Source organism: Chelmon rostratus, chromosome 10 (genome assembly GCF_017976325.1).
Source record: "Chelmon rostratus isolate fCheRos1 chromosome 10, fCheRos1.pri, whole genome shotgun sequence".
NCBI classification, from domain to species: Eukaryota; Metazoa; Chordata; class Actinopteri; order Chaetodontiformes; family Chaetodontidae; genus Chelmon; species Chelmon rostratus.
In genome coordinates this window covers 7094106-7113544 of record NC_055667.1, presented here as the reverse complement: position 1 = coordinate 7113544, position 19439 = coordinate 7094106, and the positions used below count along the sequence as shown (strand labels likewise).

General features: G+C 46.6%; 1 protein-coding gene across 1 annotated transcript in view; it reads right to left on the bottom strand.

The window, feature by feature from the left end:
• agrn (agrin) overlaps positions 1-19439 on the bottom strand; it is a 235932-nt gene that overhangs the window by 24287 nt on the left and 192206 nt on the right. The window contains exons 18-25 of the mRNA XM_041945446.1: positions 15821-16255; positions 13497-13622; positions 9510-9637; positions 6295-6409; positions 5111-5230; positions 4521-4928; positions 2810-3002; positions 618-833 (exon numbers count right to left, since the gene is read on the bottom strand). Coding sequence (XP_041801380.1) covers positions 618-833; positions 2810-3002; positions 4521-4928; positions 5111-5230; positions 6295-6409; positions 9510-9637; positions 13497-13622; positions 15821-16255 — 1741 coding nt within the window. The remainder of the gene's footprint in view (positions 1-617; positions 834-2809; positions 3003-4520; positions 4929-5110; positions 5231-6294; positions 6410-9509; positions 9638-13496; positions 13623-15820; positions 16256-19439) is intronic.

Below are 19439 nucleotides of genomic sequence, written 5' to 3'. Positions count from 1 at the left end.
GTATAAGATCAACAGACGATCAAAAACTCACCCCATGAGCAATCACTGATGCAATGAATGATGATGAGCAATGAAAGGCTGAAATATTTGCCAAAATCTCTTGAATACTAAAAAAGGTGATGATATGATCATTTCCACTGTTTAAGTGGCTGTATCTCATGGCAACATGAGAGATCAAAGTGCTGAAAGACACGATGTGGTCGCTTTTGATTACCAACGGGGCAACCCGGACCCCCAGTGACCCCCGGAGGTCCCATATTCACAGGGTCGGTTGGTTTGTCGTAATCTGATTTCAAGTTCGCACGCAAATTCATTTGGGAACATGCACCTTTAAAGCACCACATCATCTGAAACGATAAGAGCCTACCGGTGGGTTCTGCAGATTTACACTGTGCACATATCTAAATAAATGTGTGTTTAGCTAAATTACAACAAATTGGAGCCCAGAGCTAATTCACTTTCCCAGGGGCCCCCTAAAGGGTTATTCAGGCCATCTAAGTAAATAAAAAATGTCAGTCAAAACTGAATCAGTCAGCAAAATGGACAAAAAGGATTTTTACTTTACTTCCTGCTGTGAACGTCATCATCACATTGCGTAACTACATAAAAGGTCTTACTCTGGCTTCATTTCCTCAGTCACTCCCCCAATGAACAGGTGGGTGTCGAGGTTGAGGCCGTCAGTGCCGCGTGGACTCTCGCCCTCGATGTGCGGCTCATTATCCACGCTGAGCATGGCGTTGCGCCGGTTGCGAGTCACCACCAGCTGATGCCAGCGGCCCTGATTGATTTGTACTTTGCTGACCACTGTGCCTGTGCCTGAACCTGTGTTGAACCTGAGAAGAGGAAATACAAAGCATTCAGTCCACTTGATCCAAAAATCACTTTGCACCTGTATCACACTTCATATTGAGGAGCGGAAGAAATGTGCTCATATTGCTCAATGAGACGGAGAAGGATGACGGAAAGAGGGTGCAAGACTTCCCATTTGGGATTCCAAACTATGTCACTGGAATGAGGCAATTACTCACCTTTGTCTTTCACACACTTTTTTAATTAAACATTTTATCTAATGAATTTTTGTTGAGAAAAAGGCCATATCATCACAGAATAGAGCTGCTGTGTATGTGCACCCACACACATGGTACCATTAGCACAACCTGAGAGCAATTATCTGCCACAAATAATTAGTTCTTCTCCCCACGTCTTGGATTTGCAGAGCTGTGGGTGGTAATCTCACCGCTGTATTTCTGGAATTGAGGCAGAGCTCCATTTGAGAGCACAAGTGACTAATGATCTCCTTTAGTTTGCCATTGATTTTGCTCTGTATAGAGAAATCTAACCTGGTCAGGTTGGCCAGAACTGAAAGGGCCTGGAAGGGTCAGGGTGAAACACAAGACCCAAAAGATAAGGAAAGCGGATAGCATTTGAAATCAAAGGTCCAAAACAGGCGCGGTGCAGAATCTCTAATTAGCCGATCTCTTCTGAAGACGCTGCCTCACCCCGAATGATTTTTTATGCACACTACTCCACTGTGGAGGAAGAGATGAATACTTAGTGTTTCTGCAGGTTTCTGACAGGAAAATGGTCCAATTTAAACAGGTTGGATGAAGCCATTTAAATCCAAAAGCGACAGTGAGATTAAAAACATATTTTTTAGATCCTACAGGTCACACGGCGTGACACTCAGCCTGGCTTTGAGCCTACAAATCGTAAACAGAAAGCATGCATCACAAAGTGAGGGCGTGGAGATTCAATGGTGTGTTTCCCATGCAGGCAGGGTCAAACAAAAGACACTACAGAGGTGCATTATGGGAGGTGTGAGATCCAGTGTTTCTGGAGTTGGAACTACATTAAGGACTAAAAGTCGGGATATCTTGGTAGCATTAATTTGGACCTTTCTGATTTAAATGTGTTATTCTATGGCTACTCAGTACACACAATGGACGCATCAGGCACCCAATCAATCCAATAAACAATTACATCTTACACTGAAGTCATTTGATATTACAATACTAAAAAATATTTCAATTTGGTCACATGTCTTAAAGGAATAGTTTATAGATTAATAATAAGACTGGAAGTAAATAATTGAATTAGATTTTAGGGAGTTGAGTTTAAATAAACTCAAAATAAAGAAATAATGTAACTCTGTACAAATGTTACAGTAAAACCTTTCTTTTGTCCCACAGGACACGTCGTCCTGTCACCCAACCACAGCTTGAATCACCAATTTCAGTTCAAATCTGCATATATTTCATAAACAATATGATCCTCATCAGTCCAGACCTGCACAGTGTTCATATATTTCTGTATATACTATATGTTACAGTCTACACTACATGTTTAGTCCAGTGCATCTATGAGCCATTCTGGCCACATTTCTGTCACTGTGTCCATCTGTAAATACAAACATATTTTTACATAGACATTGACTAAGTATATATGCGACACACACTTATGTCCATATGTTCCCACCATCTGCAGACGTGATCATGTGAACAGCTTATTTGCAAGTTTGAACACATTTCTGAAAGCATGCCTTCATAGCCATAACCTGCAAATCTGTCAAGAAGCTTCTGGGTCTTTATTTATTTTCTGGCAGTGGCGTCTGCAACATGTTTACTTGCTGTAATTATTTGCCTCATTATCTTCAGTGCTCTCTATTTGTTTAATTCTTATCTACATCTTCTCCCAGCTGCCGCTGCAATGACCCCGTTTCCCCACAGGGATCATTTAAATTTCATCACATTTAATCAAACAAAAGCAGCAGAGTCGATAGCTGACAATGCCGCTGCCCCTTAGCTCTCACCTGAGCTCCACCCTGCCGTTGACAAGAGCCAGAGAGATGAAGTCCTTCTTGCCGTCCTGGCCGTTGTAGAGCAGGATGCCGGTCATCTCGGACGCTCTGAACTCCATGGCGATGCGGACCGTGTGATAGGCACTCATGGTTTGGAAAGCCAAGTACGATTGGCCTCCAAATGACGGGATGAAGTACTTGATCACTGTGGAGGAATGAAGACACCAAGCCAATCCTGTCATTACGACGTGCCTTGTTTTATTGTGGCGTAAGAGGCATTTAATGTGCATAATTAAGTGTGAGCGGAGAGGAGGTGGTGTGTCACAGGCTGCTGATGACAGAGAAATAAGCCTGTCTGTCAGTTTATTTCAGGAATGACGTTTTTTTCTAAGTTTGTCAAATAGGGGAAGGTGGAGAAAGGAGGGGCTGAGCTTTTCACTCAACCTCAAGTCACACACATCACGCACTCCTGAACACACACACACACACACACGCACACACACACACAGAGGAAACCTTTGTTTTCCGCCACTCAACAATTATGATTATTATCATCCATTTTCTCCCCCGGGCTCCTTCTCTCTCCATCCATCTGTCTTTCTGTCCGTTTCTCTGAGGAGAATGGCAGCTGATGAGCTGCCTCTTTTCTAATGACTTGATTGATCTAGGGGAGGCTGGTGTGCAGTGTGTGTGTGTGTGTGTGCGTGTGTTTTCAGTTAGCCACTCTAACTCAAAGACACACACTGATTCTCACCAGCTAATCCCCATCAAAGCAATTAGTGTCAATTATCTTAAGATGCAGCTGTGTGAGGTTGCTCCTCATCCCCAAAAATCCCAAAGTAAGGTAAGAGGGATGAAACAAAAGAGTTGTGCTTCTCAAGAAGTTCTCCTTGATTTCTAATTTTCTGCGGGGCGCTGATTGGAGTCGGTGTTGCCGTTGGTGAACAGCTCAGCGGTCGCTCACTTCTGAGGTGCTGAACCTGTCTGAATCACTTGAGATGAGTCTGACGAGCAGCCGCAGAGGAGAGATGCTTGTGTCTGACTCAATCACACCTCAACTTCTCAACTTAAATAAATAAATAAATAAAAATCTGGTAGAAAAACTGACGCTCTGTTCTGATTGCCGTTGTTGTTGTTGAGCTTTTAATGACCCAATAAATCCACATCTGTGACCATGTAACTTTGCATTTACATATTCCAGCTCTCGCTGAAAGTCATTACTCACGCTGCTACTTAAGGTGTCATTTTGCAGCCACTTTGCGAAGCACCAATTAGACAAAACATTTAAAAAAAAGGCTTTACAGAAGGAATATATTTCTTTTTTTCTTTAAAATAAAAGTTTCATTAAATAGAATGTTCTTTTGATATTTGATTTTTTTATTATAATGGCATGTTTCTGCTACTTTCTTAATATATTAAAGCACTTGAGGATGTGGTTAGCAGTGATTATAGAACAGCTAAAAGGCATGAATGGCACAGCGGTAAAAGAAGTGCTAAAACCCTCTTAGCTGCTGTAAAATCGTTGGAAACGTCAGCCTTTGGTGGTTTCTTTGAAACTCCTAATTGCAATAGCACCAAATGACAAGGGAAGTCTGCTCCAGCTCAGTTTCTTAGATGAGTTTGAAATAAACTCAGGCTTTGAAACTTTCCATTTAGTCGTTATAAACAATATGGGGGAAGAAATAGCTCTTAATATATAAAGAAAAAGAAGGGAACAGCTCACCCTTCTCACACACAGAGCCTCCTCGCCCCGCGGGGCACTTGCAGCTGAAGTCGTTGCCCTCGTCCTCGCAGGTGCCCCCGTGGAGGCAGGGGTGGGAGCTGCAGGGCCTCTGGGCCTTGTGGTGGAGCCTGGCCCTGGCATGGGCTATGGTGGTGGCCGGAGGCGGTGCGGTCGTGGTGACAGCGGCCGTGGTGGTGGAGGCGAGTAGCGGCGTGGTGACCGGCGCTGAGGTTGTGGTGGTGCGTCTGCCATTGTAAGGCCTGCGAGTGGTGCCTGGCGGGCGGCGGGTGACATAGGGGGTGGTCGCCGGAGGCCCGGTGGTGGTGGTGGGAGCGGCTGTGGTGACCGACGCCGTGGTGGTGGTAGTGGTGGTGAAGAGGGGGATGGAGGAGAGGCCTGGCAACAGAGCTGGAGAGGAGACGGGAAAATAGCAAAAAGAAAAAGAGACGTTAAAGTATGTTGAGCTCGCGGCCCTGAGATTTCCTTTTCAGGACCTGTAAAGCCTTTGATAAATCACCTCATGAATAACTTAAAACCCCTTTTCATTTTATTAATCCCCGCACACTCCTGTTAAGTCCACACTGTATTACCATAATTGGTGAAGCGAATATTCTCGTCTTCCGGCTTCTTCACGACGATGCTGGTGTCTTTGGAGGCCTTCAGCTGCTTCAGCAGGGCTCCTTCGATGCGCTCCACCGTGTATTTTGTATCTACAATAAACAAGAGGTACAAGCTCTCAGGGCAGGGCCTCTGAGGAGCACTCAAAAGCAAATACAGGACTCGGGCTTCTTCAGTGGTACAATAGATATATCAGAAAGCCCGATGTATGACAGGTGGAGGGTCTCCAGGGACCACTTGTCCTCCACCCGCCGCTTGTCCGGCTTCTTTCCAGATGAATCACTCTCATAACGTTTGCCGCAGATGTTGGCTTTACTGGCCATGGAGGTGCGCCACTTTGAGGCATACGTACGAAGGGTATGGAGGGCGCTAAACGACGCTCATCAAAACAGGAAAGAAGCGCCAGGGGTGTGTGTAGGGGGGTATAAATGGTACGACAGAGCAGCTTGAAGGCCCATTTGAATTGAATTCATATCCAAATTGTACCTTTAATTGTAAAGGAATGGCGCTGGAACAGAGCACACGTCAACAGTCTCAGGGAACCTTTCCTGGCTCTGATGAGTGACACATACCACTCTGAACATCCAAGCAGAGCAGTTATGTTTTTTTTAACACGGGCAAATCGCTGCATGCAAGAGATTAAGTTGGCGTCGAGAAGAAATTTAAAAAAAGACACACATTAGAAAAAACATTCCGCGCCTCACAATATTACGAGCCAAATAAAAAATAAGTAGAAATCACTCAAAGAGCGCATACCTCTGCCAAGGATGCAAAATCCTACTTAATTTGTTATTTTAATAATAGAAATGTTTAGAAGTTTTTAACCTTCATCCAGATCTGTATCAGAATGCACCCAGAAATAGAAAACTCTTAAATCCGTGCAATGCGTTGTGCGAGGATCAGTTGTGAAAATCACGGCCAAATGTTGCCTCTCCACCTCCCAGTCCAAAGGCTATGAGTGAGAAGGTGAAGCGCTTTTTGCTGATTGTGGCCTAACTTTTATCCCAATGTTATATCCCAATTAGTAAGGAGCTTTTGAGCTACCTTTCATGCTAAAAGGCAAAGAGGAAGCTCATATATCTCCCTGTTGGCTACTGTCTTTCATCATTATTCAGCTTCTTTTTCAAATCTGACGCTCCCTTCAAAGATCTCTCACCTGGTTTGAAGTGGGCCTCCACCAAGGCCACGATGGAGTTGCTGGGCTCCAGGTTACGGACACGGACGCTCATAAAGTCTTTGTGCACCTCCGACTTCCTGAACAACTCATTGAGCTGAGGAAGGAAGAGAGAGAAAGAAGAGAGTGCGGACAGAGAGAACAGATGATGAATGAGGCTGGTAATGAGCTCCACGCTATCATAGCCAGCGAGCCCAATTCCCGAAGACTGTACTCTATCTCCGAGGAAGAAAGACTGCCTTTCAAATTGGGGTGCGGAGAAGAAACCTATCGGGCGTGGGTGCACAAATTGACATTTAGCTGCAGCCGTGGCATTAATTATTGGGACAAGTTTTCGGGAGGAGCTAAGATAAATGCCGTGCTACCCTGACATGTACTCCTGATTGGTTTTGCTTCTGATGCCCCTGCTGTGTGCAAGTTGTAACAGCCAGAAGAGCTCCTTAAGGAGGTTTGAATAAATTGTTTTTTGAGCCAACAGTGGCGTTACAGCAGTTAGACTGAGGTTGCCTTTAGCCAAAAAAAAAAAAAACCAAATCTGGTCCAGCACTTCATCTTAAAATTGATTAATTTTAAAAAGTTACACACAGAGTACTCAGCGTTCGCCCATAATTATGTTCTTGTCAGCGTGGTTGTGGATTAATCCCGTTCACACATCGAAAGCAACGCAAAAAGAGGAAAATCCTGCGCATTTTAGCTGTTGGTTAAAATCAGCCACACCAACCCTCTTCAATGGAACATCCAGTGAGCTGCTGCTTCCATTGTTTCCACTGAGCACTCCTTCACACGCCCCGTCTGCACCCCACTGATTTCACTAAAGCCACTCATTGTCCACAAAATGATGTTTTCAACCCAAATTTCCCCATTATATGTTATTTTCATTAAGGACAGTGATTTGTTGTAGAGGTTTAATGCTCAGCAACCACTTTTCTGCAGCTACATCAATATTCTGCGGCTTTTCCTGTTCTTTCAACGTGCTGTATATATCTGGCCGCTTTCAGACACGAGCAAGATGAGCTCCAGTGCAAAAACATGCTGATTCGGTCAGAGGCAGTTCAGCTTGAGGATTCGGATTACCTCCCCTCTAATTTGTGGGCTGAGGTGTGACAGCGAAGTGGACAGGTCGAAAACAAAATCCTCCAAAGCTGGCTTATGGGATGGGAATGGTTCTGGACAAACTCTCCCGTGGACACACTGACCTAAAAATGATGTTTCTTTCCTCTTTTTGTCTCACATATCCTAATTTATACGCTATACCTGTGTTCTTGCTCCCTGTGTGTGTGCGTGTGTCCGTGTGTCTATGTGTGCACTCAGAGTGTGTGTTGGAAGATGAAGGGGGGGTGGCCGCTGTCAAGTGGCACACCAGGCTTCAGAGATGCACACGCTAAGTGTGTTAATGAGCTCACACACACGCACATGCACAAATCGCTGTGAGGTAGTAGATTAGGCCCCAGTGGGGGCTAGTGACACCGATTCAACAGCTGGTAGATGTGTAATGTGTACACAGACACACACACACACACGACGTCCCTGTTTCACGAGAGGAGCAAGGCTCTGGCTTGACAACAGAGACGCTTGTTCAAAGGTCTGAGCTCGGCAGAGGAAGTGGACAGTGGAGAAATGCGACCAGGGTAAATTGTGATTACTGCACAGGCTCGGCGACTGCCTGGGCCTTGGCTGCCTAACAGCAACTGCTGTCACCACCACCCCAACTTAAGAGACTCATATCCAGAATAAGGACTTGATTTTTCAAATATCTGAAAAATCTTAATTAATCTCACATGAGACGCTGCTCAAGTGTTTGGCAAGCAATGGACAAATTAGTGTTTGCACAAGCCTGCAGAGAGCTGTTAGGTTTTTTTTTAAATTTTTTTTATAGTTCTCTTATCAAACTTCAGGAGTTTCTGGAAGCCGTAATGTCTACGCTAACTCAGCCCTAAAGATTACAAGTGCTTGGAAGGAAATACCAGCCAAATTCTGTGAAAATTCTTCATTAATCAACAGGAAATGTGAGTCTTAGTCTAAAAAATCATCAGAATTGCTATTCTGATGTTACTATTTGTGAAATATAATAATAGATAATAATTGAACCACCATGATCCCATGAAGAATCACATTTTGTATTGATCTACCTAAAAAAACTTGTATTTAATCACTAGATTCCACCTGATGTAACAATATTCCCCTTTATTAAAAATCAAATATCTGCCAGGCTGCGCTGTCTCCCTCTGATATGTATGTTCCTCCCTGACCGAAGCCAGCGAATGCGTTTTTATCATTGCTATTTTTCTATCAGATGTCTGACCAGAGAAATCAGCCCAGCCCAGCGTGGCAGAATATTACACAGCACCTTCAGGGGTGTCAAGTCTGTAAAAACCTGCCATGAAGCCTCGTCGAGCCTGCCTGGAGGAGCTCGTACAATTTGATTAGTCTGGCCCTGCGTGAAGAGCTTCAGTGTCTCAAGATGCTTTGAATGTTGATTCAGAAGCTTTTCCACCCTTCACGTGAAGATTGTCGGGAAAACACTGAATTCGAAGCGAGACCGTTTCACTTATGCTGAACAGTGGCCACTGGGTCCTGACTGGAGCCAGCTGTTTTAAAGCAGTATCAGTTGTGTTTTTTGGCCACTTGAGGGCAGCAGAACAAGCTGAAAACATGACATATGACATATTATTAGTACATTATAAAGTTATTGCAACATTAGCACTCATTTGGCCACCTGATGAATGCAACTCTCATATTCACTCTCCTTTCAGCTTTGTTTTGGTTGGCTTTTTTTTTTTTGCTGCAGCTGGAAATGGTTTAAAGACATCATCATTACAGGACCCTGAGTGAAAGCAAGCAAAATGGGGCCACGAGCAGCAAGCAATAAACATGTTTCCTGGTGAGGTGGTTGTGTTTTATTTCCACGAAAGATGCAGAGAAGAGACGTAAAGTGTCTGAACTGGATAAGTTTGTTGAGTAAAGCAGTAGCAGCAAGTTGAGCTGAACGTGTTAAATCAAAGAAAGGTGTGTTTCATTGCCTATGAGTCAGTGTTTCATTTGCTAGATGATTGTTATTCACTCTGTTAGACATTTTCAGAGTCTCACTTTAATGGTAAAATGTAAACAGGTTGATATCCGCAAAGTATTGTATTTCTGCAGATTTAGTGAAGAAATACTGCGTCACTATTGCTGCTTGAACTCCAAACACCACTTACGGCACTCTCTATGCTGCGGGCTGTCTCTCCAAACAGCTCCGACTTGGGGTCTCTCATCTCGGGGGTGTAGAACATCTCCTGGCCCTCCACCTGGTCCAAATGCAGGAAGCCGCTGAACCTCATGGTGGCTGGAGGGAGAGGGAGAACACGTGATGCTGAAACGCCATAGCTCAAACCTTCTCCTATCACTCAGCTCCTGCTGCCTTCACGCAGTGCTTATTTTGAGGTTGTGCCAGGTTTGGGTTAGTGATGGATTGTGTGTTTGTGTGTGTTTGACAGGGGGAGGTTAGTGGGTTTGTTGTTGATTGCGCGTGGGTTTAAAGAGGGCTGGAGTTTGGCTATTAAAGGAGGACGTAGCGGTGGTGGAAGAGGTGGACTGTGAGATATGAGAGAAGGAAGGAGGGAGGAAGGAGGGATAAGGGAAGGTGGGAAAAATGGGCCGGTTTTACCAGACCGAGACTCGTCCCAAAAGCTGGCCGAGGCATGGAGGGCTGGGTAAAAAGACAACAAGTTAGACAGACACACAGACACGTGAAGGAAAAACAACACACACACTGAAGGGGAAACAGCTCAAAAGTGCCATCTTCAGCAAAGAGGAAGTCACCCTGTCCGACCTTGGGGGTTCTGTTGTCCAACATTTATCAACTCTCTATACGCTTTCTTCATACTGCCGCCAGAGAGGAGAGGGCTTGAAATAAAGCTCAAAGCGGAGGCGATTTGTGTGTGTGTGTGTGCGTGTGCGTGCGAGGTGAAGAACAGAGGAGCTTGCGAGGCGCTGATGCCGGGCTTCCACGCCGCTCGTAATCAGCAGAACAAATTGCCCAAATCAATCATGGCTGCCCCTGCCTGAGCAACGCCAGGGAGAACGAGAACAGCACTTGTATGATTATCGTGAAAGATAGCCGTAATTGTCTCTAATGCCGCCAGACCGGTGACTGACACAGCCTGGTTAAAACTGCATGAAAAGGACAGCAGACACTGCCGAAACGCACCCGCCCCACGCACGTTCCCTCTGTCTCCCCTCGCTTTTACAGTACTTTCACGGGCAGCACACATCGATTCAGATGTGACGGCGGCCATAAAATAGAAGCAAATGGGCGAGGTTTGCCCGATAAGACAGAGGGGGGAAGGAAGAAAGAGAGAGGGTGATCTGACTTTTAATCTGCAAAGAAGACAAACATCAGAGAGGGTGATTTTCCAGCCCACTGCTGTGACGGACGTAAAGAGAGAAAGAAAGAGCCATAAAAGGATGGACAGGGCTATTTGACTATCGGATTCTGGTGAACTGTAAAATGTAATGGATTTGTCAGACTTTCACCGGCATATGGAAGAGTTTACAGTAGCTGGAGGTTAGCGTGCCATAAACTTTCACATGAAATGCCGGCCATTATCTCTGATGTCGTGCGAATGGCGCTGCCTTGTTTAACTGTAACATATGGAGGGCCTGCAGTGATAGTTCTAGGCGGACACAGCGGAGATCATCTTAACACAAGTACGCCCGAACATCTCCATGTTGAACACGACTTCAGCTATGTGATGAAACACACTTTTCAAAATACATTCTTAACCAAGGCCTGACATCCACTGTGAAGCTTTACAACAGAACACAAACAGGGTTTGATAGATCAGGAGTGTGTGAGCGCATGGACTGAACGAAGCCTTGAACACGTGAAGCCTGAAACAGCGAACAATTAACGCGTCTCGTTTTGAGATGGCCGGGCGCGCGTCAATAAATCGGCCGCCATCTCATTGTACTCATTGTCCGATGGATGTTCTAGGATGAGGGACGTGTCATTTCACTTCTAATGAGCGGAGGACTGGCTAAACCCTCCTTCAGAAGAAAAAAGATCCGGCAGATCGATCAGCCTATGGCGCCGCCTGCTTTTGTTGGTAACACTTGAGCTGAGTGAAGTATTGATCACCGGTGTGCCGTCATTGTTGGCTGAGATAAATATTTACAGGCTTTAGTAGATTTGTTACAACTGTTATCTCACAGCTAAAACCTGTTGCAGGCGATTGTACAGACACGTGCTTCTAATGGTCCCAGAGATTTGGGACCGAGTGTCATCAAATCCAGCGTGAACAGACGTGGCGCTCCATGTTTCACATCTGATTGGCTACAAATTCCATGAAAGAAATAAATGGCAGACGGCTGTGGGGGGGGGGGCACAGGTGGCTTCACATCTCCGATCATGTCGTGGCAGTGAACTCTGCTGGTTTATTGGAAGGCTTTGGACCTTCCACACGCCAGAAAAGCAACTCTGCGCACTAATTTGTGGCCTCAGCTCTTTCAAGTCGTGACCTGCAGCTCCCGCGGGAGCCGGGGAGAATCCCTCCTTTCACAATCAGTCAGGCTAACACCGCTGGGACAAATAGGGAGCAGATTTCAACAGAGGGATGGAGGGAGAGAGAGAGAGAGAGGGAGAGAGAAGCAAAGGGGAGAAAGAAGCCCTTTATCTTTATGAACCGAGCCTGGCAGAAGGCACTGATTGGTACAGCAGTGCTCGTCGGCCTCTGGTAGTCCCTCGACTCTCTCCCCGCTCAACTCCAGAGAGAAATGAACTGATGCAAGACGGGATTGAGATTGACTGAGCTGAGGCAGAGAAAAGAGTGAGATATATGCTCGAGAGGGAGATACCCAACAGCAGCACTGATAAAGAGAAGAATGTGTGTGAGGGGGAGTCAATAGAAGGTGAGGTGGGAGATTAAACGGAATAGAAAGAGGTGGAAGGAAGACAGAAAAAGCAAGAACAGAGACACTGATGGTTATTTACAAACCAAGACGCAGGGGCCCGAAAATATGACGTTAACACTCGCATCAAACCAGTCTGCATCCAAAATTCTGGAGAAAAGCTGGAGAAAGTGAAACTCACTGGGGATCAGGCGGGGCAGGACTAATATCAGAGTCAGACTGTCAAGTTTTGTAAAATTCATAAACATGGATTACTGAGGTCAGACTTCACATTTCACTGTTTGTGTATTTCTGTTTTTTTCATTTCCTGCCACCTGCCAATATGATCATTTACATACGAGGGCGATGATTCATGCAGCACCGCTGCAGGGAAAAAAAAAACAAAAACGCCACCTGTTCATCTGGTTGTTTAAGACAGATGGCACGATATCACTATTCCCAAAGTAAACATTAAATATGAAAAAATACTGTGTTGGTTGTCATTGTGTCACCAAATTAAGGTTGTAAAGTGAGGAGAAGAATTAGGAGGCAATAGGTGCGGTGCCACTTTGCATTCAAGACGTGGGACGAGGAGAGAAAAATATTGATTATTAGCATGAGGCGTCAACATTAAGCACAGAACAGAAAGTCAAAGTTCAACTGGAAGTTCTGGGATTCTGTTCGATAAGTTAAAAATATATGTTTTTAAGGATGGACAGAAAAAGATCGCTCCGTTGGTCTGGACACAGATATAGTATATATAATATACTGTAATATTGTTATGTTTCTGTTTGTGTATGGGTTAGACAAAGAGATACAAAGAGTCCCTGATTCCAGCTTTCATGCTAAAATAAAATAATCTAAGATAATCTGCTCCTTACTTACCGCTTAGGCATTGAGAGTGGCATTGATCTTCTCATCTAGCTCTCGGAAAGGAAGGCGAATAGACATATATCCCAAAATGCTGTTTTTTCACTGCTAACACAGTATTTGTAGTTTCAATTTGTTTAAATCACTAAAGGTTGAAATCGTAAGCGCCGCAGCAGATACTGTAATAGATGTTGCACTTTCTCTAAAAGATGAAAGAAAAACCTTCAGTAGATGTTGAGCTCACGTGAATCAAGAGCGAGAGGATGCAATGAGCCAGAGAAGCTGGTGGAACGGCAGCTAGCGTGTGAAGTGATAGCAGGATTTCACACATCTTATCACACAGTACCAGCTGACAGCGGACGAACACACAGAGGAGGAAGAGCAGGGTCGCATTCAGGTGATCACAGGTTACAGGAAGTGGTTTTCGAAGGGGGATTTCGACTTACGCGGGCAGTTGGTGCCCTCTGGAGTGCTGGCCGGCGTCTTGCCGTCGGGGCAGCAGCCGAACTCCTTGTTGTCACAGGACGACCTGTCCTCAGCTGCGGGTGTGGTGGTGCTCGCCACCGTGGGACCTGGAGGCGATACACAGGGGTTCATAATAATTCACAAAGCTTTGGAAAATTCCAAACTTCGAGCCATCTTATCTCGCAGACCCAGAGCAGAGCTATTTGAACGACGGGCTGTGTTTCTGAAATCAAAACCGTTTGTTTTTTTCCCAACTTGCTCTTGCTCCTGCAGATGGTTGTGTGTTTTCAGCCTGATGACCTGTGATTGGACGCTAATAGAGGCATCTGTCAGGAGTGATTATATGGCGTTTTCATGGGCACTGATTTTACACCTGGAATTCATTTTAGCAGAGAACACATAATGGGCACTGTTGCCAGTCATGTCACACACAGAGCACTTTAAATGATGACTGGATGTGATAATTGCTCACTGCTGATTGGCTGAATATAACCTTCAAGGCTTCCCAGGGGAGGAGAAAATCATACAGTTGTGTTCGCGTCACGGTCACTGTGTATCTGGCTATCTTGGGACATAAAAGTGGCCGGGCTTTGGCTCTCTGAAGGATGAGAGTCTGTAACAGCAGCAAAGCTCCGTTCTCTCTAATGATGGCGCTGGCGGAGGGGGAGTCTTGGTGGAAGCGGTGCACTTTATGGCCGCACAGAGATTAGAAATAATCGTGGAGGCAAACAGCTAGCGGCTAAACAAGTCGTAAAGGCGTCAGAGGCGAGGGGCGTCCTGCTCAAGGACTCGCGGTCAAAGGAGGCGAGAGGAGGAGGGAGGAGGGGGGAGAGGCTGGGGTTTATAGGGCATCTGTTGGCGTGTGGTCTGCAGATTTACAGATGCTGAGGAGGAGAGCGCTGGAGGGGGAGAGAGGGCAGTGCACAACAGCAAGGGGACGCTGCATGACTCCGGTGGGAGCCATGAGGGCTGTCAAATAAATACACACACACACACACATACTCTGACACACAACAGAGCGCAGATACAAAAACACACACAAATGCACAACTCTCACCTGCTCACGTTTATACACTCAGACATTGATATGTGCACTCGGAATTGGACAAACTCTGTGACATGAGGAGAGGGAGATAAGACGCACACACACACAGACACACATATGCACACAAAACAAAGATAAGCCTTCAGCACCATATCAAACGCACAAACAAACCTCACAAACACGCAAATTACAATTACGAAGAGAAGCAGATTAGCGCAGATTGGAATATCCATGTTGAAATCTGCAATGCACACTCCCCTAATCTGCTCACACCTTCACACTTGCGGATGGATGTGCGTGCGAGTGCTTCAGCGAGCACCCACAATGCAAAAGACATCCGGGCATGCTTGGGTAAACATTAATTCACACAAATATACACACATAGACACACAGCCACAAGACACCGGGCCTCATAGGCAGACGGGCTACATGCTCCTCGCGCCACCGAGCACTGTGGTCAGCCTCTGACAAGAGAATAAATCTGAGGAGCGCGAGGAGAGGAGGAGGAAGAGCTGAGGAAGAGCACACTGGGGCCACGCTGTTCCATCAATCCTATCCTGTTACTGCAGGCTGTCAGGCAAGGTGGATGAATGGATGGACGGAAAACAACGACGGGGGGAAAAAAAAAAGGTCTGATTGAAAAGTCTCAGTCAGCCCTTGCTGTCCAAGCAGAGGCCCAGAAACGACAGCCTGCTATTACAGTCAGGAGGAGCGTGTCGAGAAAGATTTGAGACTAGTCATGTGACAAGGTAAGCAGCCTCCACACACACTCACACCTCAACCTCCCAGTCACATCAGCCTGTCACGTCAGGCTCCAGAGATCCCCAGACGCGGGCCAACAGTTTGATCCGGCCTGCCGAGAGTTTATTTTACAGAGCCTGGGTTTGTTTTGCTAGCTGTTGAGAGCGAGCGCGCCGGTGGAATGGGAGAAAAGAGCATGGGTGATGTAGCAACAGTGAACCGTGCAAATACATTCCTTTCTGTCTGAAATTGAGATATACATCTTGCTCCAAGTGACACTAACAGCATCTGTTTACAAAGGTTTCGCGTCCCTGCCTGCCTTTGACATTTGTCTCCTCAAAACAATTTGCATATAAATACATAAGCCGATGCTAATGTAAGTTTCAATTAACAGATGATGGCATGAATGTGATATGATGTCAGCTAAGGAGACGCTATGAGTTTGTGTCACCCCTTCCCTTCCCTCCCACACCCTTCTCAAAGCATTATGGGTAATGAAGTGAAAGAGCAGGGATTTACCGACAGGCTCCTCTGCCCCACTGGCCTCCATTGGGATGCCGCTACCCGCTTCGTCTTCCAGCTCCTCCTCTTCTTCGGTCGGGTCATCCCCGCTTGGCTCCCCGCTGCCCGAGCCATCGAAGGAGGCCACGGCGGCGGAGGGGGCAGGGCTGCTGCGAGAGGAGGAGGAGGTGGTGGCAGCGGCGGTGGACTGCGGCTGAGGCTGGGTGTGGATGGGGTGGCGGTGGTTTGCTCGCGCACGGTTGTGGGTGAGGGTGGAAAAGGGGGTGGTGGCCGGGGGCGGCTCATGGTCGTCTGTCGTCCTCGGAGGCGGGATGGCCCACACCATGTTTGGGAGGAAAGGGGCTGGGGTGGTGATGGTGGCGGCAGCGGTTGAGCTGGGGGTGGTGGCGGGGGGGTTGGGGGTGGGTCGGTCTGCCGGCTCAGAGATGGTTTCTGGTGGAGGGAAGGGGAGGAAGCAAGGAATGGATGAATGACTGAGAAAAGATGAAAATGTTTGATTTTGCTTCACCTGACTCCATCACAACCTCAAAAATCACACCACAGGAAATAAAAAACATCATTAGCCGATAAAGTTCAACAAAAGCACTTAATGATTATTACAGCCTACTGTTGATAATAACTTTTTACCTCTGCATTTACTGAATGATTATGTCTTTTTTAATCTTCTAACCCTTCTCCCTGATGCCCAACAATGTCATTATGAAATTACATAAAAAAAAAAATACACACAGACACACACACGCACACATACAGGCTCCTATTTGTAAAAGCAACCTCTGATTAAAAACCCTGCAATGGATGAGATGTCAGGGATCTTTATTTGACAAACCTTAAGTAATGGAAATGCATCCATATGCAGAGTGAGTATGGAATATGCCAACAGATGACATACTGCATTCATAGTTATATGCACTGCAGTGTGTGTCGCCTGCAGATGAGCTATGTCGCCCAAACACGGTTAAACTCCCCCAGTCGATGTCAATGCGTGGTACCAAGTGTGTCTGTGCTTGCGTGTGTACACATATGAGATGCATTTGTGTGCACAATACGCATGGGCCGCGCGCATGCTGTGCCAGTGCCTATGAATTATATATCCATATTCAAATGCTGCCCTCCAGTAGCAAAGCTTTAATCACCAACAGCCAGTGCCTCCGGTGATGAATGATTGATAGAAATGGGGCAAAAAAAAAGCCGGCTTTAACTCTGGCTTCAAAGACGGCAGACTGCTGCTTGAAGAGAGCGTGAGCATCCGTCAACGCCACCACAAACACACTGCTGCCGACAGACGCACACAAACACGCACACACACACACGCGAGGCAAGAAATCACTCCAAATGAGGGAGAGAGAAGAGGCTCTCTCGGCGGAGAGGCCATCATTACCGATGCAAAAAGCTCTGGTGCAAAAGGACAAACTGTCTGCGATAAAAGAACGATAAATAGGACAAAAACTCCTGAGGGGGAGAAGCGAGTTGGCAGGGAGATGCTACGTAAGTGAGCTCTTCAGATTTAGCCAAGGCAAGCAGGCGTGACAATACTGTCGCTCTTCCTTTACTTCTTTACGCCCCATGAGTATAGATGTGTGTTAGTGTGTGGGTGCAATGAACAGAAGATTAAAAAAAACACCCTATACCGTAGATTTTCGCCTCATTAGGATTCGCCTAACATTATGTGTAGGACTTAATTACACTGCTATAATCGGCTATTTGATCGGCAATTATTCACCGAGGTGTGAAATGTGATACCTACTGAGACGGCGGAAAGCCTGGGAGACACACGGTGTCAGCTTAAAGCTCAGCAGATATTTGTATAGAGAGAGATTTGGAGTGGGGTGCACAGAGCAGTGATGCTATCACCACGAATGGTGGCACGCATTGCCTTTCCTCTTGGCTACACCTGTCAGTCAGGTGCCAAGCTTAGCGTCGGGAGGCTTTCTCCCCGGAAAGTGCCTAATGTGTGTTTGGGTGTGTGTGCATATCTCCAGCAGCGGGCTCCATGACAAGGGATAAGGAAAGAAAAGAGCGCTCATCTGAAAGAGGATAGAGGGACTGGCAGCACAGTCTGTTCAGCTGATGTTTCTCTTAATCAAGTTTAACAGTCCATTTGCCTTTGTTTTGCCCCCCCCTCTCTCAGTGGAACAATGGACAGTTATGTCACAGGATGGAGAGGGAAAAAAACATTGTCATCTCGGCTAGTCTCAGCTGTGTGGTTATTGCTGAAAGGTGGTTATTAGGATTGTTTGTGGTGTCAGCCGTGCTCAGCAAGGAGGAGGAGGAGGAGGAGGAATCTGGATACAAGAGACTGGGGGGGGGGGGGGGGGGGGGGGGGGGCAAGGGAACCAGAGAGGCGAAAAGAAGAAAATGATAGGGACTAACGCCTGAAGAAAAGGTTTTAGATCAGAAAGAAAAAACTGGTTAACAAAGCTAGCAGCGGGAGAATATGGCGAGGCAAACAGTGGCAACAGAATGAGGGATTGAGTAATGAGAGAAAATCGCAGGACATGGTGAAGGCAACAGAACCCTAACACGCAGGCGGAGGGCTGCCGATGCCATATGCTGGCATTTGTTGCCAATTTGCCGCAAACCTACAGGTGATAGCACCATATGGGAGAGGCAGGTCATTGCCAACTCGGTGGCCATTTTCCCCCGGCGCAAGAATTTGCTCATTGGTCCAAATGCCCTCCCTCTGCTGCCTGGTACAGTTCTTGCATGTTTTACTGGGTTGATATCGCTCCATCTTTTGCTGAGACACAGCAAAGAGGGCAGAAAAAACTCCTCCCTGTACTCTGTGGCTGGGCTGTCTTTTAGCTTGGAGACTGCACAGATAGCTGGGTATCATCACAGTTAGCTGCAAGTTCTCTGTCACAAACGCAAAGATTTTAAGGCGCTTCTTCTGCAGGATTGTGACTTTTTCATAGCCTGCCCATTAGTGGCGCACAGTGCAGCAGCAGTCAGGCTCTGTGGCATAATAGAAAGTTGCAACAGATCAATGATGTTGAAACAGATCAATAGTCACTCATTTATACAAGCCCTTGGCATTGCTCTCTTGTCAAACCACACTGCAGCTCGGTGAGCATTAGCATGCCACAGCGCTGAGGCCGGGCGTCTGGAGGCACTGCATGTAAACAGCGAGAGGGAGGGCAGGCAGGGCTGCGGCGTGGTGAGGGGTGGAGGCAGAGCAAATGCTAATTCGCACCCAGCCACACGTGAAATGAGCTCGAGATCTAACCCCCGAGCCGACAGCAGCGGCGGAGCAGCTACCCGCGGTGCGACCGCATCCGGGGGAAGAAATTAAAAGATCCTCCGTGGCTGTCGGTGGGCCCGAGCGCTCGCCTGTCTGTTCCTCCCCTGAGGCTTCCAGAGAGAAAGAGTCCGCTGTGAGGCGTCTTCTTGCCTTCTGTGTGCAGCAATGCTAGGTGAGGGATTACACACAACCCACATCTCTATTGCCAGGCAACAGAGGAATGTGAAACCAGACTGGATTTTGGCTCCTTTTGCCGGTAACCCACGGCACTGAATTTGTAATTACCAGATGTTCGGGGACTTATCAAAGCCTTGTCGATCTCTTGCTGAGCATATTTGGATTCTTTATCTGTGTACCTGCAACTGCAGTTCAACA